Raw genomic sequence first — 12041 nt, 5'->3', positions numbered from 1 at the left:
TCACAACATAAATACCACCCTGATCTTGTTGTTGCAGCACACTCCATTCAAAACAGGTTTTGGCCACTTTATTTGGAAGTTGGTGAAATCGCCATTGTTCTGGTCGACACAGCTTGCTCACTTCTTGAGTAAGGGTTATTGTGTATATTGATTGACTCCTCTGCAGTTTTTTTACAGTACTTGCCCCACCAGTCAGCAATCGCTTCTGGGCGCATGTAAATCAAACTGTTGTGATGCTGGCCAACGTCTGAAAATATGTTGCAGTGTTTCTTGATTTCGATTGCAGTATGGGATACATACTGCAATAATATTGGCCCATTATCTACTGTACCTAAATAGATACTCAACATAGTTACGATTGTAACATTTGTTAAGCAAGGCGATTAGGCACAAATTAGTCCTCTGTTCAAAAAGGGAAATTAAAATCTTTGTGTTGTCTGCTTTGTGACGATGTCAGTAATTGTAATTACAGTTTGACTCAGGCAGGCAGAAGCTATGGTTATGTGCTTGTAACTAAGGATATCAGCATCCCAGTCGTGTGGTTATATCACACGTGACCTACCTGGGGGCCACAAAATAACCTTTGAACACCCGGTCATTGTTACTATCAACAGAAAAAACTAAACTTTGTTGAGTGTGTTATATAATGACAGAAGACAGTGTTTTTTTGTTATTATTTTATTCAGCCATACATTATCAGTACACCAGGATGGAACATTTTACAAATGGCTAGTTAATGGGAACCTGTCCTGGCTGCCCTCACACTATAATAAATCAAACGATTAAGATGACAGAATTGACTTTGTGCTATACTTTATTTAGCATATTGTGTCTGAAAAGGCAAGTGAAAGTCAAGATGTTAATAAAGGTTTTGGCAACAATACATTATGTAGCTCTCTGTACATTAGGCGTGTACATGAGCCCTTCATTTAGCCATTTGTCTACTGTAAGAGTACTGTGTTAAAGTAATTGTAATTAGATCATGTAAGCTTTAATGGCCAGGGTATACAAATGGTTTTATGTGGGCCCTGTCTTGACTGTGAACTTTATCTATTAGAAGAGTTATTTTGAAATGAGTGGATGACTGTGATCTGCATCCTCAGGATTCTACACCTTTGTTCCATTCGGCCAGGGTGTCCTCAGCTCACCGCGCACCAGCGACCCCTCTAGTCTTGCTGGGCGCCTGCGGGCTTTCCTGTAAGCTGCCCAGAGATGTGTTGTCCTCCGACTCTGTAGCTGTGAAGAAGCAGTCGGCTGACAGCACACGCTTCGAAGGACAGCTTGTGTTCGTCTTTGCCATTCCCAAGTCAGCGCAGGGGTGGGAGAAAATAACAAAAAATAATTGGCAAAGACTAAATAAAAAAATTAATTTAAAAAAAGAGCTATTATTAATACATTTTCTGAAAGCATGTCTGTTTCAGGGTTTTGCAGTTAAGTGATAAAGGTGTCACCTTCAGACCCTAATTGCAATGAATGAAAAAACAAATCCTAGCTCGATGATAGAGTATCCAAAATATTGTATTCCATAGGCAGATGATGCTTATTTGTATTCTGTGATTTGATTTTTCCAGGAAAAGTACAACACAAATGATTCCTTTTCGTTCCCCTCTGAATGTCAATTGAAAAAGATCTCCATCTTTACATGGTGCAGCACTATAGTGCTACTCACCTACAGACCCAGATAGAATGTGCTCCTGTATTTGTAATGCGTAACGTCCTGTGTAAACCAGCCCTGACAAAACCAGTAGGACCTTCTGTTTCAAATTCACTGGCAAAGTATCCAGAGCTCCATTTTCCAAGTGGTTTGTCTGGTGGCAGCTAACTCTTGTACACCAAACAGGAGCTGCGAGGGATCAAATGAGTGATTAAAGGGATGACATTTGGATAGCAGCAGTATCTGTTTCCACCCAAGCATTCTTGTTGCCATGAGGACCAATTACATCCTGAGGACCTTCATTGGAAGAATGACTCATAAAACCTTGTTCAGCTCATAAATTCCCCAAGCATTTATCAAATTATAATGATCTTATAATGCAGGTATTGTCCTTTATGTCTCTATTTTTGCTTGAACTCACTAGGTGGTGTCTGGGTATTTGCGGTGTATAGATTTGCTGCTTATGAACAGTTTGCCAGCCTCTTGCATTTGTTTGTCTCTAATGAATCAGGGTTTCTACAAGGAATAATACAAATGAGTTGCTGAAGCTGGAGAAATGTGGCATCTCCCCTTCTTTTAATTCTGCATAGCATTGACTAACATGTTTTTCTTTTTATGAAAATTTTTTATTATTTCTCATTCATACTGCTGATGATTTATTGCATGTTTATGGTTGTTGCTGTTCTATTACAGCACTTGTTCGATCTCCCCCGTTAGCTGGTGAATGCATTCAGAAATGCAGGCTAATAGTCAGATGAGGTGCTTATAATGTATGATAATCAATACTCAAAGCCTACTTCCTCTGATGTGACACAACAATAGAACAGAATAGATGAAGAAGCTTCAGACTGTTGACATTATATTTCAGATCTTTATTCATAGCGAGTAGCTGAGAATCTCAAGGTCAGCTACCAATAAATTACTAATAAATTCACATGAAATTCTTGTATATGTACAGTATGTGAGAGTGAAAGAGAGTATGTATAGTGTCACAATGCCACATTTATACTGCACCCCAGGACCAGTCTGCCACATTTATATGTGCACTTTTGTCTATATACTGTACTTGCATGGTCTGCCGTAACAAACATATGCGTTCTGTACAGTGTGATGCATCACTAAGCATGCTTCAGAAGACATTTGGATTTTAAACGAGTCTCAGATCTTTTTCAGAGGAGCAAAGCTTTCAGACTTTCAACCATCCACAAAAATCGTTCATTTCAGAAAGGGTACCACTACACCCATTATGCTACAGACATCTGATTAACCAAAGAGGCTTATATTACTATAACAGTACTTTAACAGAACCAGATATCATCACAAACTAACCTCTAAGTTGGCCACAAAATATATTATACAAAAACAATTTCTTAAAAGCCTATAGAACACTGCATAAATGCCAAGCAAATGCATACATTAGACAATTTTTATTTACTCAGTTTTATAGTACTGTTCCTTCCTTTTCAATTATGATTGGTTAACTTTTCCTAGTAATGTACATTGCATGGTATTTTATGCATGGAACTTAATAAGGTTAGGTTCTAAGTACCAGTTTGAAATGTTGCCAGAATAGCTCTCATATTTTATGATCCTGCAAAGGACGATAGAAATTCAGGACCTGTGAAGTACATGTTGTTGTGTTTAGGAAACATGGTAACGGGGTATTTTTCACCTTAATTACTAGATTAAGGGAGAATATTGTTTTTTTTTTTTTTTTAAACCACATTGTTAGTTAAAAGAGTTAGCATTTGTGCAATCCTTTTCTTGCTAAACACTTTTAGTTATTGGAGCACACGTGTATTTCTCTGCTGGATAACTATCTTTATCATTGGCAAGTGATCTTTTTTAATCCAGAATACATTTCCTGGTCAAAGGAACAGCTAGCACCTACTGTAGTCTGTGCTTTGTTTATAGATATTCACATATTTAAGGATTTTTGATTTTTGTCATAAACACCCCTTCCAACTCAAGCAAGGGGCGAGCCTCAATGAGCCGAACACAAGTGTGTGCCTCTAAACAAACCCATATTGTAATTGAATTAAATATGCCACTTTCTTCATAGTTTCTTATGATTTGAGACAAAGGGGTAGAATAATTACACACGTTCAGAAATGTAGAAAGCACTTGGCAGTAGTATATTGTGATTTTGAATTGGGAGAGCTTCAACTACCTAAATTACATCAACATATCATAAAGTTTCACACTTTTGCCAATTTTGGCTTTGATGTTTTTGCAATATGAATGTCATGCAACACACCAGCCTCTTGATGATACTCGTGGAAAACACAACAGCAGCCATCTGGTCTCCCTAATTCTCATGACAGCATGTTTTTTTATATATTTTTTTATAATAATTATTCTGTTTTTGTTTTTAGTTACAGGAGACAATGGGTCAAGCAAACCCCTCAAGCAACAAATGTACCGTAGAGTATTATGGATTCTGTGATTTGTGTCTAAGGTAGTAACCCTAATGAGACAACCTGTTTGTTTGTTTTTTCAGAGCAAGAAGAGTGCGTTAATTGCACGGATGAGTGTCGAGTACTAGGACACTCTGACAGGTGCTGGATGCCACAGTTCCCCACAGCTAACCAGGCAGAGAACGCAGATTATCGCACAAACCTCTTTGTACCAGCAGGTGCTGAAGTGAACGTCGAGACTGAGAGTTATGAAACCGTGAACACCAATGGAAAAAAAACATTCTGCACTTTCGGAAAAGAGAAAAGAGATCACACCATTCTTGTTGCCAATGTCAAACCTTACTTGAAAGCCAAGCGTGCTCTGAGCCCCTTATTGCAAGAAATTCCCTCAGCTTCAAACAGCCCCAGCAAGACATGTATCCCAGCATGCACATCCACAAGAGGACTGATAGAAGGCTGTGAAGTGAAACCTGGCAACTTTGCAGAATCAAGCGCCCATTACCTGTCAACCAATAATAAGCTGAAAGACTCCCCATACCCTCCATCAGATCCGATGGCTAAAGTCCTTGGCGATGTGCATTCTCGAGTGAGTCGAGACTCCAGTGAGATGGACTGTGTGCTGGAGCAATTGGACCAGGCCAACCCAGAGTTAGGCAGAGAGGCCTTGGATGCTGAACAGGTTGTACGTGAAATCGACAAGCTTTTACAGGACTGCCGCGGAAGTGAAGCCACATCGGTGAGAAAGTGAAAAAAAGGACACATTGGCAATTGTAATGCGTGTTCGTAAGAAAGGAAGGCTGATTCAGAAAGGACTTTTCCTGAGGATGATTGTTTTCCTGGAATGACAGAAGATGCTGCTTCAGGTCTCTAGCAAGCATTTCAAGTGCCCACCAATTAATAACTACAGATCATCTTTCACAAAGTCACATTTCGAAAAATGGACAACAGGTGATATTTTGACAATCGGTGAAAAAAAAAAAGCCCTTTGGTTGACAAAGATTGGACTTGATGCAGTAATCACAGTATGTTAAGATGGACACAAATAGCATTGTGGATTTCATTACATTAATATTAAAGTGTATACGAGATAGTGATAAGGGGGGAGGGGGGGGGGGGCAAAATGAAATAGACCTTCACCTGTCATGAGTTGTTACTTGTGGTTAACTGTACCCTGCATATTTATATGCCACATAGAACATTACAAATCAGTGAAGCAGTAAAACACATCCTTTTCATTGTGTGAACACCTCATGTTCCATGAACTACAGAACCTGTTATGTATCGTAATGCCCAGCTCCCTTAAGCCACTTGTAATCCTGTATATTGGGACATTTTTCTTGTACTGTGAAAAAAGAAATAGTGTCCAAACATTAAAAAAAATATATTTATAATTTTGTAAAAAGCTTTAAAATTCTAAAGTGCAGTTAATTGTGAAATAATTATGTATTTATGAACTGCAGAGGACACTGAAAAAAAGGAAAAGTCCCTTCACATTACCACTATACACAATATCATCTAATGTGCACATATATCAAATTTAATGTGTTTACATCAAATTACATATTTTTATTGATTTATTGCAATTTATGTGATTATGAGCCAAATTGTTAAGTGTATAAGAGCTATAGTGTGTATTTTATTAAATTAATATATAGTTGTGTTGCAATATACTTGGGCTTATATTGTATTTGGCAACTGTTGCCTTAGTAGCTGTCAAACTCTATGAGTTTCAGTTCATTTATTTGCTCTTGTGTCTCTGGGGTTTGGGGAGCAGTCCCTCAAAGTCTAACTGTTTAATGTTTCGTCCAAAAAAAACCCACAGAATACATAAACTGTTCAAAGCTTCACGCCAGCTAATAAAAAGCAAAAACCTTATAGGAGCACATGTCATTTGTTTAGGCAGCTAAATTTGTAATTTTACAGTGTGTTGTCTTTTTCTTTTTAAAATAAAATCTGTAACGTTTCCATTTTTACAGCAGTGTTGCTTTACTGTAGAATAGCTATCTGCCTTCCAAGCAGCTGACCCGTGTTCTAAGAGTGGACTGTGGTGCTCCTGTCAGTTGAGGACTTTCACATCTCCTGATGTACTGCATGTTCGGTACAGTTTTATAATTTAGGACCAAAACAGCATTTATTTTGAGCAGTTTATGTATCATGAGAATGTTTTCATGTGCGTATTACATTGTTAATTCCAATACAGAAACCTCCAAGACTAACCAAACATGATAGAATAAATAGAAATATATGGGATTTCAATTAATATTATGACAACAGTACAAGCAGAACAAGAAGTTAGAAGACTTATGATATCATTATAATAATATCATTATTATCAGGAATAGTGAACCCAACACCATGACATTTTCTCCTGACACTATTAACATTGTCAGGGGTTAAAAAACATAACAAGGGGTTAAAAAACATAACCATAACAAAGTAAAATCTATATAAACACTATTTATTAATAAGACAGTGATTTGTTCTTCACAGTATGGCTGAAACAAAAAAAATAAAAGAGCTCTTAAAGACCTTTTTTTGAACGAAGAATTATGCGACAGGTGAAACCAAATTCTGATGAGACCAGTCATCGGTAGATCCATTCTGTTCTAGTTTAGGGTTTAGAACTTGGCTTAGTCTGTCCAGAGTCCAAGATCCTTCAAGCAGGGAGTTATTGATGATAAGCAGACATCCCTGTGATACTGTTTCATTCTGTTTCACCAAGCCTAGAAACATGAGGTGATAGCAGAAGAGGGGGCTGTTCAAGGAACTAAGAGAATAAGGACAGGCTGCTTCTTTATAGGGGCAGTGCTTAGAACCTTGTTTTTCTCAACTCCTAGAGCCGGGATTGTTTCTATTTTTACCTTTTTTTAAAACAGATATTTTGCATCGGTTTTCCAACAGAGAGAGTATGTGTCAGTGTCTAGCCAGTGAACTTCAGAAAACAGAGATGCTTCTTAATAAATATGATTTTAAAGATTTAGCACATCTGACATCCTGTAGAAGGACTATAAAACAAAACTACAAAAGTGTAACATTCTGGGCATTGCATGCTCTTTAGCTTGGATTTGCAGCAGACATCAACCATAATGTTTCCAGATGAGTTCACCTAATTCACAGGTGCTTCACACAGTGGCATTAACCCTACCATTTATCCTGGCCACAAGCTACAGTCATCTTTGGAGTCAGTGGGTTGTTCTGTAAAACAATTTTAATTCCAGAACAAAAGAGAGAGGTTGCCAGTGGTAGATGTGACATGGTTTATTGTAGCTGACTTTCAGTCATTTGTTGTCTAATGGAGTATAAGTTGCTGAGGTCAACAAGTAGTTTGAAATCCAGAATAATATACACCTCGTCATTATTGTGTAGTTACATTCTTTTGGCATCAGGCAGGATTAATCGGTGCATTAGTCAGAAGGGAATTTCAGCTATCAGGGTTTGTTGATTTGGAGTGTAATTGAATGAAACCTGATTAGGGTCTTGACTCTTCCAGTCCCTATTGGTCTGTGGGTTGGTGTTCCACATTTATCAGCCCTTGTCACCCCATAGGGCTCTACGCTACACCAGGCAAATGGTGAAAACAAAGAGGCATACATTGTATGGATTATCTCAACCGCTATTGTCTAAAGGCTGTGTTTAATGTGATTTATCTGGAAAATGAAGACTATGAATAAAAAGCAATTACTAATGGTGGTGTCTCCTGCTCTTGCATTCATTAATACTGGGGACGTGTTATATACTACTTTCCACTGGGAATCTGATAGTAATTACTTTTGAAATGCAACTTGTAGCATGGTAGTTGTTACAGCTAGTTAGCAGCTTGCCAAAGAATGACATGACTTTTTATGTCTCATCAGGGAAGTGTAAAAGTCTTATTGTTTAACAGGCCAATGTAATGAAAATCTATAGAACCAGAAAGTACTGTTATGTTATAGGAGGCATTAATATCACCGGTGATACCACAATATGCCATCTCTCGCTCAACTGGTGATAAAGTTGGAGATGGAGAAGTTATCTATGATAGTACAGCCTTTAACGCCTGTGTTTTGGCTGACGAGTCTGAATTTATCTTATTAGTTCAGACCCCCACCAAACAAACATCCCTGCCTGAAGCTAATATATGCTAAATAAGCTATTAAATGCTGTTATGCAAGTCAAGCACAACAGATCCTTCCTTACTGATGAAACAATCTGTCCTACATTCTTAACATCAAACCAGATTCCATGGTTAACTTAATAAGTCTCCTGTAACACTCTCACTGCACTTTGTTACAGAAAGGGTGTGTTTCATTTTAAATGCATAGTTTCAATAATTTTACAGCAGAATATTTCTGTACATAAAAATGACAATTTAAAACTCCTTTTTTTAAAATGACTAATGAATAATATCATAAATCATACTTGTCAAATACTTCCATTTTGCAGGTCTGACATGTGCAATTTTGAAAGAAACAGCAAAATATTTCCATTTGAAAAATCACCTGGTACCATACTACAGTATATTAATGAAAGCTCTAAGTTTGTTTGCCTTTCAGAAGTTATTGTTTCTTTGGCCAGAGTGAACAATAAGTATTGAAGGCTTATATGAAACTGAACTTATATTTTAGTGGGGTAATTGTACTGTGAGAGACAGCTGCTTTAAAGCAGTGAGTTACTTATTTTGTTTCTTTAATGTATTTTTTCAGTTAAATGCAAATGCATTGTGAAACAATAGATTGTCAATCCCCTTATAAAGGTTTACCACAGCGCGTCTGCACTTTTACTATGTTTTTCTGATGTTTATATGAGATATTTACCATAGTTTCCCCTGGTTTGCCATGTTTTAAAATGTGCTTTACCATACTTCACAATGCTTACCTACACTTTACTGTGATTTCACAGTGCTTTATTACACTTTGCTGAGCTTTTACTATGGGACTGTTTTATAAGAGGCAAGACATTTCTATAATCTTCCTATTATTGGCAAACAGGCTGTCTACTCCTGGCTCCACCAGTGTTCAACTATGCAGATTAGCCTTTGTTAATAATGTACAGTATGCAAACTATTTGGGTCTGTCTGGTGGTCAGAGGAAAAGAGAAACATGAGCCTTGAGATCCTGTGTGTGAATCACAATTCTTCCACTGACTCAGTGTGTGGCCTTGGGTAAGGAAATGTTTTTCCACATCAGTTGACCTCTTTATGCTTCTCCCCAATAAATCTCAGACTTTGTCAAACCTAAGCAAGGGTGGAATGGAGGACTCGTAATAAGAAAACTAATAGTGTTATTATCATTCATTTCTGTGGTAATACTGTCACAAGGTTTCCAGTCTTTCCATGGAATGGATGTGTTCCCATTAATTCCAATGGAAAACAATGTTATGCCATAGGCAATGGGGAGTAGAATATCAGCTTATAATGGCAGAGATGACTCAATGGCAGCAATACTGTGCCCAAACAGAACCTCTCTGGAATGAATATCTAGCAACTCTGTTAGGCTACCCTGGAACATCATTTTTTGTAGAACACCAACAAAAACATGTATTTTCCAAATTATGTGGAGAAGAACAAAGGGCCTTTTAAGCACTAATAACAAACATAGCTTCAAAATAGAGCTCCACATTATGAGCAGGTCCATTCTGATCTGGTATATTGGTTATACTGTGATGGTAATACATTTGTTTGATAAAAGTCTCGTTTAGCCTTCAGAATTTTCCCTAGACATGGAAATATAATGTAGCTACTGATGGCGGAGGGGGTCATTTAACAAGTTGTCTTCAGTGTAAACTTTGCATCACTTATTTCTCAATGGAATAGTATAAATGGTATTCTTACAAAATATGAACCCTTTAGTACAATGATCCTGTTTGCATTGGAAGTCAGGTCTTAAATGATAGTGCTTTACATACATGTTCTTTTGAAGTGCAGCAACATTTATCTAGGTCTGCATCATGTGGTGATAATATACAATATATTGTGCACATGGATGTTTTACAGTAAATGGTTTGCACACTGTAAACAAGTCCATGTTACATCCTTATAAATGTTTTACTGTTGTATGTCATGGTAAAACCATGATATATAACAATAAAACAGCATAGCATGGTAAAGAATATGGACAACATTGATAAAGCTACTGCATTCAGCTTCTTAAATCGAGCCGGGATTATTATCACAAAGCCTTTCAAAACATCTATGTAATAATGAATATAAATATGTACTTTTTCTCTGACAAACTTTGTAGTGCTTCAAGTTCAAATGGTTTGAATTAGATTCAACATTTTAAATAGGTAAAATTGATTGCAAAACTATTCCCATTTGTGTCATGTCCATCTTTGTATTCTGTCTGTTTGTGTTATAGTGGTGTAAGAATTAATATTATTGGTTGTAGGTGGGTAAATATGATGGATGCTGCCTAAAATATGCATCTAGCAGTTGTTTGCATTGTGAATAGGTGGGATTTAGGCAGCATATTACATTGAACAGGGGTTTGATTAGAGGTTCATATTGATCTTGGTGTCCCCAGTGGCTTCCCTATTAAAAGTTGTCAGTTTTGGCTGGGGATCCACAACTATCTACAGTAAATATACAGTACTTTCCTAAAGTGGCAAAGTATAGTTTTCTGCAAGGGGAGATTATATTGATTTAACAAGGAATATTTTTGGGAGAGCATTTATAAACATTATCCTGGGTTAATCTGTGCTTTAAAAAAAAATGGGGTATATTTATTAGCCTTCTAAAACACTTAAAAGGGTTTTGTGAAGAGGACATCTAACTTACTTTATCAAAATAGGCTTTAGCAAAACATTCCCTAAGGTTTTGTGAATAGGGCCCTACAGATAGGAGTGTGTTATTGCATACAAAGATTATAATAAATTATTATTAGCAGTTATTAAGAATAATTTTTAATGTTGGGACAAGTTTGAACGTGTCAGAGTAAAATACCTGTGATTATATGAACACCATTGGGAACACTGACAGGTGTTGCACACATCTGGCATTATGAAATGCTTTTAACATATATTGTAATTGTACAGCTGAGAATAAGATAATTAGCTTAAAGAGCCAGTATCACGTCCATATAAGTTGTAACAATCCCGGTAAGATCTGCTGGACTTTGTCGTGCCGTTTTCTATCTTTCCAGATCACTTTAACTTTCAGTACTTTTTTGGCCTGCTTTGGGAAACTGTGATCTATCCCAAAGCTCAGTATTGTTGCTTACATTTTGTCTGTAGTCCTGGAATTAGCATCTTCATTCTTTCCAGCATGGTGCACCCTGAAAAAAGTCAGTAGATGCACCAATTATTCTAACTCTAGCGTTCCCCTGAGCCCTGACTTTTACGTACAGTAGCTGCTCAGGTTGCTGATGTCATGTCCAGTTGTGTCATCTGGGATGAATATCGATTTCAGAGATTTTTTGTATTTTTAGACATTTAAAAGTCATTTTTAAATTTTCGTAAAAATGCATATTGCAATGGTAAATTAAAGGACAGTAGACAGTCAATTATCTGAACTAATTGGGACTGATACTAGTTTGCATAATCGATTTGTATGGATAATCGAACAGGTATTAATAACAATTACTGTGCCTTTAATAATGTATAGAATAACGTTAACATACACAGTACTTCTGATGATATATAGCTAGTAACCTATTTATCACATTAAGCAGCATACAAATCATTAAATTAATGTAATTCAATAAAACTTTGACACCTACAGTTAAAGTAAGGAAATACTGTAATTAAACGTACCACATACCAAACTTTGAAAATCATCAAAGAATACAATTCAGTACAACTTTGACACATTACAGAACTTTAGGAATCATTAAACTTCAAAAATTCAGTAAAATGTTTCCATACTTTTTATACTTGCTGTTAAGGCATTGTAATAACGTGGAATTGAAATTAATAAAATAAAAGTTTTTAGCTGCACAATAATATAGATAGGATTTCCAACCCTTACTGACGAAATAGAAGAAAAATCAAGAACG

At 36.7% G+C, this 12041-nt stretch overlaps 1 protein-coding gene across 2 annotated transcripts in view; it reads left to right on the top strand.

Moving 5' to 3' along the window:
• The window catches only part of LOC121320950 (protocadherin-17-like), a 47515-nt gene extending 39753 nt beyond the window's left edge, over positions 1-7762 (top strand). The window contains exon 5 of one of the 2 annotated variants that reach the window (XM_041259788.1): positions 4155-7762. In XM_041259788.1, coding sequence (XP_041115722.1) covers positions 4155-4819 — 665 coding nt within the window. In that variant the 3' untranslated portion in view covers positions 4820-7762. The remainder of the gene's footprint in view (positions 1-4154) is intronic. The other variant, XM_041259786.1, reaches the window with a different exon arrangement.
• Positions 7763-12041: the final 4279 nt, after the last annotated feature.

This window comes from Polyodon spathula, chromosome 9 (assembly GCF_017654505.1).
Source record: "Polyodon spathula isolate WHYD16114869_AA chromosome 9, ASM1765450v1, whole genome shotgun sequence".
Taxonomy (NCBI): domain Eukaryota; kingdom Metazoa; phylum Chordata; class Actinopteri; order Acipenseriformes; family Polyodontidae; genus Polyodon; species Polyodon spathula.
Note: the sequence above shows the minus strand (reverse complement) of the source record. Positions and strands in the feature narration are given on the sequence as shown.